This window comes from Gobio gobio, assembly GCF_949357685.1.
Source record: "Gobio gobio genome assembly, chromosome: 22".
Taxonomy (NCBI): Eukaryota; Metazoa; Chordata; class Actinopteri; order Cypriniformes; family Gobionidae; genus Gobio; species Gobio gobio.
Window position 1 is genome coordinate 20861937 of NC_137118.1, and position 17732 is coordinate 20879668.

The following is a 17732-nucleotide window of genomic DNA, read 5'->3' on the forward strand; positions in this document are numbered from 1 at the left end:
TTTCCAATTATTGCCTTTACATGCAAATCAGCAGGAGATGAGGCAAGCAAACCGGGAACTGAAATTGATTGTAAGAGGCGGTTCAGCCAGTGTTGTGTCTAGTGACTCACCACAATTAATCTCGTCCTCTCCGTTGTCGCAGTCTTTCTCACCGTCACACTTCCAGAAGACGGGAATGCACTGCGTGGAGCCGACACCACAACTGAACTCGTTCACTCGGCAGGTTCTCGTGTCTAGGAGGAAAAGCCAGTCAGGACCATATGACATAATTCACCATACACAAAAGATTTTACAGCTTTACGACTTTGGTGAACCATGCTTAGGGCAGTAATGCTGGAATTTAGCCTTCATTTATTAGCTGCGTTCCACAGAAGACGCTTTCACATAATTGTTGAAACGGTGCAAAATAATCCATTCTAAGTCATTGACCGGGCTTAGCATAAACAAACATTGTTTGACAACACATGCCATGGGTGTAAACCTTCACACAGAAACAACCTTTAGCCTGATGTGAACAATTAGGTTGAAACATTTATCCCTTTGGCAACCCTCCAATGGTTAAGAGAGGTTGGCGGCTCAAACACGACAGGAAACTTAATATCAAAGGAGGAATGGTGCTATAGGTCTGTTGCATAATCCATGAAACCTTTGAGATTTTACACTTTAAGGCCGAACCATACAAACGTAACCTACCCATCATAGAAACGGCCTGCTCCATGACAAAGCAAAAACAAAACTAGCACCTAAACGGAATTATATTGAATGTGAAATCTTGGATCTTAAAAGCATGACTTGTGAGTTTATAGCCACCCATGTGCAAATGTTCACGAACACACAGACATTGTTGGTCCCTTTCCATTTTCTGCTGACTAACTTTCCAACAGCTGGTCAAACAAGACTTGATATAGAGAGCAGCCATGCATAACTGCACGTACGCCGATACTTCTGCACTGGACTATATAGAACATACATCCACTGTATGTTATTAAAGTTTATAATAAATACAGTTATTGTTATTAAAGCAATAGATCACCTTTTAAAACCCTGTTGTAATGGGTTCAAACCCACCTTCGCCGCTTTGTACCCCCAGTCTGACAAGCGGGTCTGTGACCAGCGCCTAAGATGGCTGCAGGACCGGGACGCCTGGCTGTGCTGGGACACCTCAACCCCCACAATTCCTCTCCCCTGTTGCAAGTCGTGTTTCATGTCGTAATGTGTGCTTATGTTGCTGAGATGTTTTTTTACTGTTCTCAAACTGTGCTCCCGTAGGAGCATAGTCTGGGGGTTGTTTTTTTTTTCATCTCCTCACCCCTACCTACCTATCCTCATGTTATGCTGTATTTTCTGTCCAACTTAAGAAGGCGCCGCAAATGGCGACTCGGTGTGACTCGCACAACACCAAATACATTTCACTGCCAGCTGTATACTTGTATGTAACTGTGTATGTGACAAATAAAACTCTTTGACTTTGACTTTGACTTTGAAACCCTTGACCTTCAAACTAATTTAGCCATTCTATGCAACAGAACAAGGACATGCAAAAAAAACCCAACAAATTTAGAAGATATCCATGTGCTTTTGTAAAGAATGTCATGTAAAATGTTAGTTAAACCAACACACAGGGGTGTATCTAAATATAATTCACAGTTGAGATAAGACTCTCACACTCAAGTTAAAAATAAACAGGAAATCGTATGGTCTAGCTTTCAAGGTACCTGGACATTTATGACCCATTCAGACAGGGTTCATGCAGCGAACGCAAAGCCACAGTGAACAAGGTGAATAAATATGACATGTTCGTGAAATCTGACTTACGGCACATTTCTATGCTTTCATCTGAGCCGTCCTCACAGTCTGGTTCACCATCGCACTGCCATCTCTTGGGAACGCACTGTCCACTGCGACAGACGAAGTCCACCTCGGCACAGGTCTTCCTCACTGAAACGGTCAAGAAAACGCAAACATTACAAAAACTACTTTTTAGTAGAATTAGCACAGGGTTAAAGGGAGGGAAAACAAGCCATACACACAAAAAAAAAGCCAATTGAAGAGAGCTTGAAATGCTTACCAATGCATTTCCAAGCAAAGATTTAGAAATGCTGTTTAGGAGTTGCAAATTTTAGACTTTGGCACAGTTTGATCACGTTAGAAGCCAATAATGCAATGTGGAACCATTTCAGGAATTATTTAGGCTGCATTTACATTGTTCAAGTGACCCAATTCCAATCTTTTCCTCCCATGTGGCACAGATCGGATATGACCCACGAACAAGCAAGCAGGAAAAAAAGCACATAGATTCTGATATTCTCAGAACGGTTTCAGGCCTTATTCATAATGTGGAATAAATCTTATAAGAAAGTGTGGATTCTAATAAAGATTGTTAGTGCTTAAAGTTCCATTTGGTACAAGTCTATCAACCGCAAAGGGGGTGTTCGGAGGCACCCTTCTGAAACATAAAATGATAAATGGGACATCGCACTTAACAGACAAGCGCATGTGGTGGCATTGTCAACAAGACCACAAGTGAACGTGTGTCATTTGGGACAGAGCCTTTAAAGATGGTGTAGAAAATATTTTGTCTGCATCCATTGCAAATCACACCGTTTTTACTTCATTTTCGGCTTTTCCGGGTCAGTACGTCTACCTTGAGTTGTTTGACCAAGTATATTGTGTAAATATTGGATGTGTGACACTTTTAAAAGATGTAAGCTGGTTGTCAAAAATATCAGATAAAGTCAACAAATCAGAATCGGGCATCAAGACAGAATTGGGCATGTAAATGTGGCCTAAGATAGATTCCAGGCTGCTTGAAGTAGTTGTTCACCCATTCAAAGAGAACTCTTCCATTGACTGACTCATTTTCTTTTGGGAAACTATGTGAATAATGCTCACACCGCTCTGTTCCACACAATGACGGCATGCAGTGAATAGCTGAAGCCACAGGATGGCTTTGACTTGCATACACACTTTGTAGAAGATATACATTTTGAGTATGAGTGGCAATAAATACATATTTTTGAAAGAAATTAACATTTATTCAGCAAGGTGACAGTAAAAACATTTACATTGTTTAAAAAAAAAAAAACTTCTGTTTCAAATGCTGTTATTTGTAACTTTCTATTCATCAACAAATCCTGAAAAAAAAAAATGGTATACACAAAAATATGAGGTGTTACAACCATTTTCAATATTGATGATAAGAAATGTTTCTTGAGCTTCAAATCAGCATATTAGAATGATTTCTGAAGGATCATGACACAAGACTGGAGTAATGATGCTGAAAATTCAGCTTTGATCACGGGAATAAAATAAATAACATTTTACAATATATTAAAATAGAAAACCGTTATTTTAAAAGGGCAATAATATATAACAATACTACTATTTTTTATTTATTTTTTTTGACATTTGAAGTTGGACACCACCTTGTCTTGTCAAAAATGTACAAAAAAAATTTGGCCAGGCTCAGCTCCAGTTATGGGATGAAAGGTGGGCAAAGTGATAATCCTAGTGGGACACGGGGGGTGGGGTGTAATAAAGTGTGTAATAGTAATAAAGTTCACAAATAGTTGCGTTGTATATCGCTTCGTAATTCAACACGTCTGTTAAAGGCACAATATGTAATTTTCTCCGCTAGAGGTCACTTATTCAAAACAAAAGGTGTAGCTTGATTTGGGGAATCATGGGAGTTGTCGTCTTCACCTCTACAGCTGTTGAAAAAGAATGGACTCGGGGCAAAAATTAAATTCATGGATGAACTAATGTATTAAAGATTTATTAACGTTACTGTAATATGAAGCAGGGTGGGGCTGATAGCTGTTGGAGCGGAACGAGGCCGCTGAAGCGATTGCTAATGAAAGACAAGCGGGACACACGGCTCGAGAGCAGTGGAGCTTTTATTATGCCACAAACGAATGCTTCCGCTTCTTCCGGTCATGTGTATGTGGGATAACACAGCGCTGTTTTATCATATTAGATACATTTGAGTGTGTAGAAAGTTGTTATAATGCTACTCTGTGCGTTCGCTCGACAGCTCTTGCACACTGCAGTGAGCTAGATTGATATTAGGCATGGTAAAACATGGTACTCACGGTGAATCAAGAAATCAATTGAAATGAATGTCAATTAATGTATCCAAACAGCTGCTCACCTGTCTAATAAAACACATAATATATTAAAGGGTCTTTGGTGTTTCCATGGTTTACACAAAATAAAACTGAAATCGAGGGTAACGCGCGTATGACGTCAATCATAGACGACGCACAATGCATGGTCGGTGTCCTGGTTAAAATTGCTAATTTCTCGGGATTTAAACATTCTTGGAAAAGTTTGGGTTACAACAACATATGTAGCATTGTTCTAGTGGTTTTTGGATATTTTAATCCAAAAATCGTACATATCGTGGCTTTAACCTCAAAAGCTAGCACATGAGGCTAAGGTTATCGCGAGAGCCAAAAAACAAAAACAAAGGGAAAGAAAATAAAATAAAAATATCTGGAGCTGAACTGATTATTGCAACAATTCCGTGAATGGTTGCTATGTGGTGTGGGGCCAGGGTGGGCCACGCTCCTGATTGGATCTCATCATGAATGATTTTATGTTTTTTAAAAAGACGCCAGAGAGTGAGACATCATAACTGTTGCAGTGTCCATAGAAATTTCACATGCTCAAAGTTTAATGTGACCATGGCATAATTCTGCTCATATCTATTATAAGGAAAAGCAATAATCTCAAATCTCTGCTGAGTTCACACGGACTACGCATCTTTGCTTAATTCAGCACTGGAAATTGATTTAAAAGAAAGCCCTTCAATCGTAGAGTGGCACTTTAAGATGGGGGCTCTTTGAATCCCACAATATGTATAAGTAAGTAAAGAGCAGCTCCCTCCCATCTCAGACACATTCACAGTCTCTTCATGTCTACTCAGAGCACAAGTGCTCCTCAGAGCAGGAGGCCTCCTACGGACAGAATGGCAATAGGAGACGGAGCAGTGCAAACTGACAGGACCCACATACTCAACACAGGGCTGAGTGTTTACTGCCACTGCTGGGATACAGTAAACGATGTGGTGTCTGGAGATTTCTGAAATGGAGGCAAAGCCCCCGATCTTTGCTTTTGGCTTTATTTTTTACTCAGTCGGTGTGAATTCACGTTCCAGTTGCATTGGATGTTAACATGTTTTCCCAGCGGTAATGCTTGTGGTACAACCTTTACACACACAGTATCAACAAGAAACCACCTAATATTAACCTTAAAAATCGGTCATATACTTCTTATATACGCAACCGGATTGGAATAAAAAGTTTTGAACAATTAAGAACACGTTTTTGAAAGAACTCAAGGCTGCATTTTTTTTAATCAAAAGATCAAAACGGTAAAACACCTGCTTTTTATTATAATATAGTTAATTCCATAAGACTTCAGTGTCACATGATCCTTCAGAAATCATTCTAATATGCTGATTTGATGATCCAAATTTTTTTTTAATCTATATCGAAAACAGTTGTGCTGCTTCATATTTTTGTGATGGATGTCCAAAATTATGGATTACCTTTTAAGAGTTAAAAAGTAAAAAAAAATTAATTAATACTTTGATTCAGTAACAATGCATGAAATTGACCAAAAATAACAGTAAAGAAATTATATTCATACAAAAGATTTCCATTTCAAAGAAATGCTGTTTTTTTACTAACCGTTACTAATAACTGAGCAACATTAATAACTGAGCATCAAATCAGCATATTAGAATGATTTCTGAAAGATCATGTGACACTGAATACACTGGAGTAATAACGCTGAAATTCAGAAATAAATTACATTTTAAAATGTAATTCATTTTAAATTGTGATAATTTTTTACAGTGTTTCTGTTAATACATTGTAATCATAATCATCTATATATATAATATTTACTGTATTTTTGCCATTCCCATTTACTTTTGTAATGTGAAACAGGACAATGAATGACGGGAAACAAAACGCAGTTATATATTCTCAGTCAAAATGACCTCAAGGGAAGCAAAAGAGGTTCTGCCACCCTCAGAAACTTAATCTACTGGTGTCGCTGTTGGATACTTCAAAATACCATTTGATTTCATATTTCAAAACATGTTTTCATTCGGTTGAATATTTCATTCTATATCTTTTAAGGAAGTACAGCCTTCCCAGAGGAAACGCCCCAGAGTAAAAGGTGAAGAGGCCTAAATGAGAACACTTGGATCCAAAAAAAGACTCCAGCTCATCATATCTGTGCCGGTCCTCATCTGTAATTTCTCTCATATCAATGACCCAGTTAGCAGATGAGTGTTAGATCACCCTCGTGGGACAAACTTTAGACATAAAAAACACTTATGCAGACATACGGATGAGAGTCAAACAAGCAAACGTAGATCATCAATATTTTAATTTTGCTGTGTTGTCCAACCGCATGCCAATCAGTTGATGCAGCCATTATGACAGATTACCAAAGGGTTACATCAGCTCTCAAGATCAAGACTAGTTGAACTGTGGATCAGGGAAAGCACATGCTTACATTACACTATAGCTTGTAGGTGTGGCTATTCTGGCGCACAGCAAGACAAACACGCCCACGTGTCAGAACAATGACGGATGTTGTGCCATCGAGCTGATGTAATTCTCAGATGACTCGTTTTGAGCTCTCACACACACACACCAGTGCACACAGACTCACCGCAGGACGTTTCGTCGCTCCCATCCGAGCAGTCCATGTCGCCGTCGCACTGCCACACAGACGGAATACACCGGCCGTTCCCACACTGGAACTGAGACTGCTCACATTCTGTTCTGGACCCTGTGAGGAAGACATACAGAATTGGCCAAATATCAAGATCTGTACATAAAAGAAAAACATCCTGCATCCTTCTTGAATAAGAAAAAATAAAATAAAAATGTAGGGTGGGACTTGATTTTGTCCATGGGGAATTGATTGGATGGTTGTGGTTTGCTATTGGTGGATCTCATGTGAGTGACAGGTTGCCCCGCCCTCATGCCAATAAACACGTCAGAGAAGAGATATCGCCGCAAGATGGAGAAGTTCCTTTGATTAAAGAGGGCACATGAATTTAAAATTATGTTGCGGATCGATAAATCATTTAGCCTATAATAAATACCCATTTTACCTATAAAATGTAATGACGTTATCCTTTAAAAAAAAAAAAAAAGTCTTTCAGCCATTTCCATACATTTTATATGGTATTTCCATACCAATTTTGTTCATAGGCTACCACAAATTCTGTGTATTCTATGAAAAAATATTTTTTTCGCATGTGGCTATACTTTTTATTGTCAGAAGGAGCTGTTAAGGCCCTGTTATACTCGCGCCTGGCTCCGCAGCGCGAGCTCCGCAAACTGAGCGCGCTCCTCCCCCAAACGGACGAGGCGTTTATAGTCGACGCGCGCGCCGTTGTAGTATTCTGTGAAACGACAGGGGCCGACTTGGAGTAATTGTTCTTAAATCCGTCGAAAGCACGAGCGAAGAAGTAGTTTACCGGTCCGGAACAGGTGAACATGGCGTCCCGCAAGCCGTTCGTGGAACATAAACGAACCCACATGAGCCCCGTCACACTACGTGTTCTTGCGTCTGGCAGTAACCAAAAATGTGTTGCCTACAGTTACAAGTTGGGCTCGACCACAGTTTCGTTGATCGTAGTACAAGTACATTCCCCCAAATTTTGCAGATGGTTTTTATACTAATATATATATATATTTATTAACTATATTAGTTCACAGTGCATTAACTGAAGATGACAACTAATTTCTGATTTTGTTTGTACATTCTGAAATTAACACTAAACAAGCACAATAAATGCTGCAGAAAGTGTCTTGTAAACTAATGTACTAAATGAAGCCTCTTTGTACAGTTACTTTTTATAAAACATGCCTTATTTTATCAAAGGTTCTATTTCAGTTAGTGTAGGCTCATTTTGAAAATGTAAGCAGTTACTTAAGACAAGTGCAAACTGGGTGCTTAATGCAAATGTATTCTAAAGTTCTATTCACAAAAGGAATGGATGGTTGGACGGATGGATGGCCATCAATGCAAACTTTCCATGAATTCTGTGCCATCTGGCTGTCGCGATGATCCCTCATGGAATGGTCATAAATGTGCCGGTACTGACGCACCAGCTCGGACAAAGTCGCCTCAAAATCGTACATCTTCGGATGCGGAGGTGCGCGCGGAGTTACAAAAAATGCGCTGCGCACCGCCAGGCGAAATGGGGTCTTGCGGAGCCAACGCGCGAGACCGCCCCCTCCGCGTTGACGTCATTTTTGCCGCGCGCACCCTCGTGCTCTTGCGGCCGCGGCGAGTATAAACAAGGCTTTATGGTGTCGTGCAAGACCCGATAAACTCGCTCATGCTAGCTTTTCATTACCAATTAGCACCAGGCACGTGCAGAGGGGGGGGCTTTGGGTGCTCGAGCCCCTGCCCTTTTTCAAAATGAATCAAAAGTGCCCCTCTCAGACAAATATCAATGATAATATCGTGGTCAATAAAACTAAATAAATGTGATTATTATAACATGACAATGTATACAATAGTAATGGACGGCTCAAAAGTCGGACAATTTCTGTTGAGGCGTTGCTATAACGCGTTGCTATGGGTTGCGTGCCTTTTGATTGACAGCTGATTTTCCACTGTTCGGAAACGGCTCTCGAGCCAAATATGGTCCTTTCAGAGAGTGTGTGGCCTTACGGGGAAAAAGTAAACCAATATTTTTTTTTTCATCCATAATCAGAGCTAATGTGTTGATTTAATTACACATCTATATATTATATATTTTAAAGTATTACACAATCACCAATGCCCGTTTGTTAGTGTATAATACACCAACCAATCGTGATCTGGCAAAGCAAGTTCAAATTCCATTGGGCGATGTGAAGTGGAGCGGTAATTTTCTGTTCTTATTCATAAATCGGTTAAAAATGACATGGACAGACGAACTAACGTTTGTGGAACGATTTCCTGTTTGTCTCATTTTATTAATTGCATCACTGACAAAATGGATTTTAACTGACAACAAACAAATCCCTGCACAAAACCATGCAGCAGCAAAAGTCGCATTAATGGTAAGTAGTGTTAAATTCACTTGTATTTATGTAGCCTATATTGATACACCGTTTACTATTTCATGAAACTATCAAAGTTAACAAAACCCAAGTGCCACCGGCACCTACAGGCCTTTATGTGAAGTGTAGGCTGGCGAAATGGTTACGTGAAAGGACTTTATTATATTAACGTTAACATTTTTGAATATTATGCTGCATTATGAAGTCTCTTATGTTCTTCAAGCCTGCATTTATTTGATAAAAAAACAGCAATATTGTGAAATATATTAAAATAATGGTTTTCTATTTTAAAATAATTTAAAATATAATTTATTTTTGTGATCACAGCTGGATTTTCAGCATAGTGTCACATGATCATTCAGAAATCATTCTAATATGAGGATTTAATGTCAATGATGGAAACTGTGATACTTTTTTCAAGATTGTTGGATTAATAAAAAGTTAAAAAGAACATAATGTAATAATATTTCACAATAATAGGCTACTGTTTTTTCTGTATTTTTGATTAAATAAATTTAGGCTTGATGAGCATAAGGATATATATATATATATATATATATATATATATATATATATATATATATATATATATATATATATATATATATATATATATATATATATATATATATATATATATATATATATATATATATATATATATATATATATATATATATATATATATATATATATAGCCCCTTTTTTACATTTGAGCCCCTGCCCCTGAAGAACTCTCTACACGGCCCTGATTAGCACTATCATAGTCAACTTCATTTTTAGCACGTTGTATGAGATAATAACAAATGCTATGCTAAGGTAGCTTGCTACTCAAAGGCTAACTGAAAACACAAAGGCTGCATCCCAAATCGCATGATTCCCTACTATATAGTAGGCGATAAATAGTATGCGACAAAAGTTGTCTGAATTCAGAGTGCTCAATAAAGAGTAGGCAAAAAGTACCCAGATGACCTCCTTCCGGTGAGATTCTGAAGTGTACATACGATGGACATTTTTCTATCCCATCAGGCCACGGGATAGAATTTGTGAATGGCAGTGACGCAACGCAACTGACACTGGTAGGTCACATGATAGTGACAACATGGCGACTGTAGTACGTCCGGATTATATTCATACTACTCACATTCATACTATATATAGAACATACTTTTTTAGCAATTGTGAAGGAATTACTTACTGAAAATAAGTCAAGAGAGTATGCGATTTCGGACGCAGCCACAGACAATTTAAGGGGCCGTTTATGCAACCCTAAAAACTCAAGACTTTTTATGCGTTTTGGCCATTAATTTACACGACAACAGCATTTTGGGTGCCTAAAAAGGCAAGCTTTTGAAAACGGGTTTCAAAGTGTAAGGTTTTGAAAATGATACCTTTACAGTCTCCATTTAAAACAAAAACGTGAATCTGTAAAAATGCTGACGTCACGCACATGTGTGTTACATGTTCACGCATGCGCATTACGTGTTCACGGGTTGTTTCTTGACAAAGCGACTCGAACTTTTGGCCTGGCATGCATTATACAGCATTTTTGGTAATTTTCGCAGATTTGTGTGAACGGGGATCACTTTGAAATCGTTGTCATCTAATTTTTGTACATCGTTGTCCCCTAAACATTTAGTTTAACCATTTTACCTTTGGTAATGTGATATTTTAATTAACTTTAAAAAAAAATTTACTCAAATGACATTTTCATGATTACAAATACTACATACTCCTGAAAGAATTTCTATAATTGCCAATCTTGCACTGAAAACCCATTACAAGTTTCAACGTAATGGATCTGTTGGAAAACCTACCGACATCTACCAACAGGGCCATGTTAACCAATAACCAGCCAGACATTGAATCAACCAACTCTTTTATCTGGCCAAATGCTGACAGTGGGAGTGAGCATGAAACCTGTTTGAAAAGGGTTATTTTTACAACTCTGTTTGGTGCCACTTAGTGGTGTTAAAGTCCTCAGTATTGCATCTGTGAACAGACCAAAAAAACATTTTGAAAGGTCTCTGCTAACCTGACCCAACTGCTTACATTTATAAAATAATCTGACTAGAGAGAATATGATTTGATCAGCGTTCCAAGCACCTTCAGCAAAGTTATAATGCTCTTTGTGGAAGATCTGACTTAATGCCCATCAAAAGGTTACGATATAGAACTCAGGCGCGTTAACTGCGAACCAGATAGAAATAGCTTTTGGCAAGACTAATGGTCTTCAATTACAGTGTATATTAAATCTGGAATGATAAATTAGTAGATTTAAAATGTACACCTTTAAAACTGCCATTACTGGCCAAAAATACAACAAATAAAAGTAATACAAATCTCTAAATAAAATGGCCCATGCATCTTAAATAGGGGACAGAGCAGCCAGTCCTTTGAAACAATGCAGTCACTTCATGGGCACCAACTTATGACATGTGACATTACCCAAAGTCAGCCACTTATGTGACCTGCCTGCCATTCAGTCTAAGATCAGTCAGGAACACTGTCAATGCTAATTAAATCTGTACCACTCCATCAACCCACTCAAAATTTGAATACATGTCCCTAAACTAGCTATAGGCTTTAATATGTGTGTTTTACAGTTTCAGATTACTGTTATCAGGCTGTGTAAATGCAGGACAGCGGTTCTTGACCATGACCGCATTTCAGAATCTTCTCAAAGCTGCATGTGTGATTTCAGACAATGGCTCTGTTACTAGCCTACTACTGATACTGTGCAGTATATACTATACTGGGGGGAGCATTGGTTTATTTAAATGAATTAAATTATTAAAGGATTAAAAAGGATTGAAGGAAATAAAGAAAAAGAAACAAGAATGAAAAGTTCCAGTTCTATTGTAGTTATGAAGTTTAGTTTTTTTTAAATACGTGCACGTTCACTCTAATTTTCGTCTGCCTAATATGTAAAAATGCAAACCGTTTCTTGTCACGTCCAATTCAGTTTCATATTTTCAATTCAAAATGGTGAAATTTTAAGTAGTTTTTATCATTTGATATTACTGTTGGTCACTGAATGTTTTTATCGTAAAACCGTTGTCAAATATTAAATGTTTAGCTTACATCTTAAGATGCGCTCTTTCACTGCTATGACTAAAGTGTTGCGTTGGAATTCGCACTAACAGTTAGCCCCGCCTTCTTTGATTTGATTGGTCATCTTCCTCATTCTGACAGTGACGAGCGCTGTTAGACCGCTGATGCAGACCAAACAACAAACTAGCAACAAACAGAGCGGTGTGTAATGGAGTACAGCAGAGCAGCATCAAGAATATCAAATAATGGGGGGACAATTTGGCCATTTTCTAATTATTTGGGGGGGACTTGTCCCCCTCAATGTCTATGGTGGTTACGGCCCTGGTTTTAAATACAACATAATAACCATAAGACATGCAGTACTTTTATTATTAGCAATAACAATTGAGTACATTTTCTTTAAATTAAAAGCACAAGCATATTTATAGTTTCACAGCTCTATTCTATAAAACATTTTCTTTTTACCAAAGCATCTACCAACAAAGAAAAAAGCCACTAATTCAACTAAACCACTGCACAAACCATTTGGCATTTAAAATAATTCTGATGTTTACAAAATGCTGACACGCTGAAAACATTCCTTAAAGAAAATGTCAGCTCCGAGATTCACTTTCAAGATGTGAAGCCAATTTGCAACATTTTAGCCTACTAGCAGAGACGGAGCTTGACAAAGGCAAGTAAAACATTTCAAAGCTCTGATTCATCAGAATATATAATCTTTGCTTCATTGCCCACAGATGCTGAGAATGCCTTAATCTAAAGCACTGCTGGATCATTTGGATCAGCCTGACCTTAAATCTCAAAACCAAACCTTCCTCATATCAGCATTACATATTCCCTTATGAGGGAAATATCAAGTGCTACTTCCTTGAGATGAAACCCATTTATCTTTCCTCATCAGCAGAATAATGCCAATTACGCCTAAACTGTCATTCAGCAAATGCTTTTATGCAAAATGATCTACAGTATCTCTCATTACAAGGTCAGGCCTGAATGGAGTAACTTGAGGCTAAGAACCTTGCTCAAGGACACACTGGAGACGGGTCAAAGATAAACTTCTGGGGTTTAAACCAACAACCTTTCAGTTACCAGCCCACTAAGCCACAGCCACCCCAAACTTGTTGTACTTGCGGTTCCAGCTGAGATGTTGAAATTGACCAAAATGAGTCACCTATAGACAAGTAACATGCATAATCTGAGATTCCCAAAGTAATAGCTAATCAGAGGATTCGTTTTAGTGAATTAAAAAAATACAGTGCTGTTAGTTTAGCCAATTCCCGAAACAAATTATTCATATGAGATGCTTCTTTTTAGTCAGTTTATTTTCTGAAGTGTTGATTTGTACAGAAATGGGAGTTTTTTGGGGGGGTTGGGGCCGAGCAAGCATGAAGCTTCCCCCCCCTAACCCGACCCATAAACCTAACCATCAGTGCGAGTAAGCAGATTGTACAAAATCGTACAAATGATACTGTACAAATTCATTGGAATTACCCACTATATCATAGTTTATATCACAGCTCAGCCAGGGCCATTGAGCAGTTTCCTTCTAATCTCTAACCGTTCCTCCTCCTAACCTCCTCCACATTGCTTTAAAATAAAGCATTCTGTGTAGAATTCAAATGGGTCCAATACGTTTTGTGGCCTGTGCCGACTCGTGCATATGATCCGCACTGTGCCATCGTGTCTCTGGACCGGCGCAGACTGTGCGCACACTGCGGGAAACCAATGTGAAACCAGACTTCATTTCCAATGGGAAGCTTATTTACAGAATCTGAATCGTTCCCCATCCACTATACAGTGCTATAGCTTCAGTGTCTTTTTATAATGTAGGGGGCGGGACGCTTCAGATTCTAGAGAACATATGACTGGACATAAAATCTGATGAGAAGCTGAAGTGCAGATTGATGTCTACAAAATCATTGATCCATGGTGGAAGTGAGAGGCTAAGTTTTGAATGCCTGTATCATCTAAATACAAATTGTGTCATTGTTTTGGAGCACACTAGCTTATAGCATATTCATGCTAAGAGCCAAAAAAAACCCCGTACATTTTGATTTCATGGGGACTTTAACTAGCCTCTTAGAAGAACAGCAGGCTAGTTCAAGTTACTGGACTCAAAATTGACACAAAATAACGGCTGCTTTAAGTAGATGAGAAATCAGTGTAGCTTAATTAGGGTGAATTAAGGGTGATTGGGACACTTTTTGCCATTGAGTTGACTTGGAAAATGTGTCCCAATCACCCTAAATTCACCCTACTGAAAAGCTAGTCCTTAATATGTTAATATTAAGCATACAAAATATGATTTATGTTGGAACCAGAAATTAATCAAGCCTAAAAGAATCGGTAAGCCATTAAGAAACCCATGTTACCATGCCTAATGTTTACATATTAATTTAAGGGGAAAAAACTCAGAACGCAAATACGCGTTTTATATAAATGCGTTTACAAAAAACGCGTATTTGCGTTCTGATTTTTTCCCCCTTAAATTAATAAAATGTAAAATTAATTCACCCTTAGCCTACATTGCATTCAGTTGTTGCGCAAGAACGCGTCTATAACGCATTGCTTTGATTGTGTAGAACACGTATATAATTCATAAGCAAGTATAACATAACTCTTAAAAGTAGAATGTACCCCGAAGCTAATAAACAGGCCACGCAAAACGCTGCTAGAATACAGGCATTCGCACGCGCTTCAACCGGAGTCACCTGTTTCATTACCGCAACCAAACACGCCTGGTTTCTTTATGCGTGCATGCGCACGGACTGAGATATTAAACAAGCATTCTAAAAAAAAAAAATGAAATACGTTTTAATAACAGGCCTATACTATGCATAAATAAACGCTCAAACCTTCGAAGGCGTTGGCACAGATAGGCTATGTTCAGCTGCTTTCAAAACGCACATGATTATATTTTAAAGGGGAAATTATATCAGTCAATTAAAAAGAATACCATCAAAAATGTATTTTGTAGGGAGGATTGCTATAGCTACCATTTGCAAGGGCCTATACATTTAGACGAATTTTAAATGAGCGAGCGAGCGAGCGATCAATGGCCATCCAATCAAACATTTCCACTGAAAGAACCACACTAACACATTATTTCCCATGAGATAAAGTAGCCTACTAATGATACCGAGTTGCCCCGTTTATTACATTTAAATCCCCTTTGAGAATTAGACTGCAACACTGTAACCACAGACGGTTGTGAGAACGCGGTATTGTTCTATATGATCTTCCCATGGCAACCATTGTTACCATCAGCGTTCTAAACACTCACCGCGCGCAGATCCACACAGCTGAAGACATACTGGCAGGACGAGAAGCCCCAGAATAGACGTGAACATTTCGCGCTAGAGCTGAACGCTGTGCTGTCTGTCTGTGGCCTCGTCCCTGGTATTGTAGCACAGCCGATATGTCTTCGTGGAACAAACAGAAACCAGCGTGATCCACGGGCTTTTATCTCATTTAGGCAGTTCCCCGGTCAGTCCCTCCACACGCGCGAAGCGGTCATGGAACCGCAATCCATGTCCTAATTTAATGAGCGCATGAACCTGCAGCGAATAACCGCGCCACTGCCGAACAGGCGTGTGTTTTTTTTCTCTCTCTCTCCTTCAACATGTCATTTACACATTGTTAACCCTTTCTTTGCCATATCACCACATCTCTCTTTGCGTTTAGGCAAGGCTTAATTCTGTGTAAATTTCAGTTAGTTTAAATTGAAGGATATATTTTTGGTACCATACCAAACTATTTAAGAACTTTTGAACGTCACTAATTATGGAGAATTAAAGTTTATAATCTGATGAAGACCAACAAGCACTGACTGAGAACATTGTTGGCTCATATTCATTTTTTTTTAACTAAAGCAGCTACTCATTTAAAAAAAGGTTTTCACAGTGAAGCTATTAAAGTCCCCATGAAATCAAAATGTAAGTTTTTTTTATTGGTATCAATATGTTAGTCTTAAGGCCTGTACACACTGGGACGAATATCGCGCGCGCTTATCGCCAGCGTTTTTCGTGACGTCTTGAGTGTACACACCCAAGCGATTTCCACTGGCGATGCGCCAAGTGAACGTGCACATTCAGTAGATGCGCTCCCGGTACACAAGGTGTTGCTGCGGCACTTTACGCTTCTGACACTCGCTTGTCACGTGCTTGCCAAAACCATAGACATATTATGTCTATGGCCAAAACCATTCACACACTTTTTGCTAACTGGCAAGCAGCATTAGCAGTTCATCTTCTTCTTTGTCAACTTACTACTTCTTCGTCGTATCAATGCGTGCTTGGCAAGACCGTTTTGTGCTTGAGCGCCACCAAGTCGTGTTTTACTGTCACTGCAGCAGCTCCAGGCACGTGAACAAAATCGCTGATCTCATTGGTCGGCCACTTTTTAACTCGCCGCGTCAAAATAAAAAAACGAAACTGAGGCGTTTTTTAAAAAATTTCACTTTTACACCTGCCGTTTTGCGCGTCGGTGTGCACCCTTTGTTTAGTCATGAGGCGTTAAACGTTGGCGATAAACGCGCACGGAAATTGTCCCGGTGTGAACAGGCCTTTACTGTTATCTATAAGTTAGTGTGCTCCAAAACAATGACATAATGTGCATTTAGAAGATTTAGGCATTCAAAACGCATGCCGCGTTCCAGGCAACCCGTAACCCGTGTTTTTCTAACCTTCTACCTGTGAAAGTGCACTGGAACGGCAGTCAAATCCGTGACTTCCCACCCGTGAACTCATACTAGATCGAAGTAGGTACTCCCAGTTACGAGCTCTGACGTCACATAGCCCGCGAAACAACAATGGCAGCCCCTACGGATGCAGTGTTTATGAAACGAATATACAAATAACGTAAAATAAAAGGTATAACAGCTTCTCTTGCCATATGCGCCATTTTTTCACCTCAGTTTCCCTCAAATAAGCAAGGAGTAAGCACCTTTGGCGATAGAAATGATTGTAAATGAGACAGTAGTTGGTGATGTCACTACGCACCTATAGACTGAACACGTTATACACAAGCGCATGATGTCACTGTTTTCACAAATTCACATTTTTGTAGTTTATATGGAGAGGATAACGGTATAATTTTCAAAGACGAAAACCTGTTTTCAAAAGTTTGCGTTTTTTCACCGAAAACAGGGATGTCTTGTGCATGCGTATTATGTGTTCAGTATTGGCTCGTAGTGTTTCCTTACAAAGTGACATCGCCATCTACTGGCCTGGCATGAATAATACAGCGTTTTTTGTCATTTTCGTTGATCCGTGGGGATCGTTTTGGCAACCTTGTTATCTTTACGTGAAAAATGCGAAGGAAAAACTTTTCAGTTTTTCGTACATCGTTGTCATGTAAATGTAGGCTACCCAAAGGGGCCGTTCACACAGAATGTGGTTTTCCATTACACTGCACTACTTTTCCATTGTCTTTCCATGTAAACACCAAGTGAGGGGCGTGATTTTTTTTTATAACTCATTAGTTTACATTATATAAAGCATTAAAGTTCTGCATAATTAAGGGCGTGGCCACTTTGAGTGACAGGTGGATAGCCATTTATCTGCTGTCTGTTAGTCGTCGCGTCACCTCAGC

At 39.0% G+C, this 17732-nt stretch overlaps 1 protein-coding gene across 1 annotated transcript in view; it reads right to left on the minus strand.

The window, feature by feature from the left end:
* The window catches only part of vldlr (very low density lipoprotein receptor), a 30706-nt gene extending 14928 nt beyond the window's left edge, over nt 1–15778 (minus strand). Inside the window, exons 1-4 of the mRNA XM_079804783.1 lie at nt 15424–15778; nt 6691–6810; nt 1816–1938; nt 111–233 (exon numbers count right to left, since the gene is read on the minus strand). Coding sequence (XP_079660909.1) covers nt 111–233; nt 1816–1938; nt 6691–6810; nt 15424–15490 — 433 coding nt within the window. The 5' untranslated portion in view covers nt 15491–15778. The remainder of the gene's footprint in view (nt 1–110; nt 234–1815; nt 1939–6690; nt 6811–15423) is intronic.
* Between the last annotated feature and the right edge of the window lie 1954 nt (nt 15779–17732).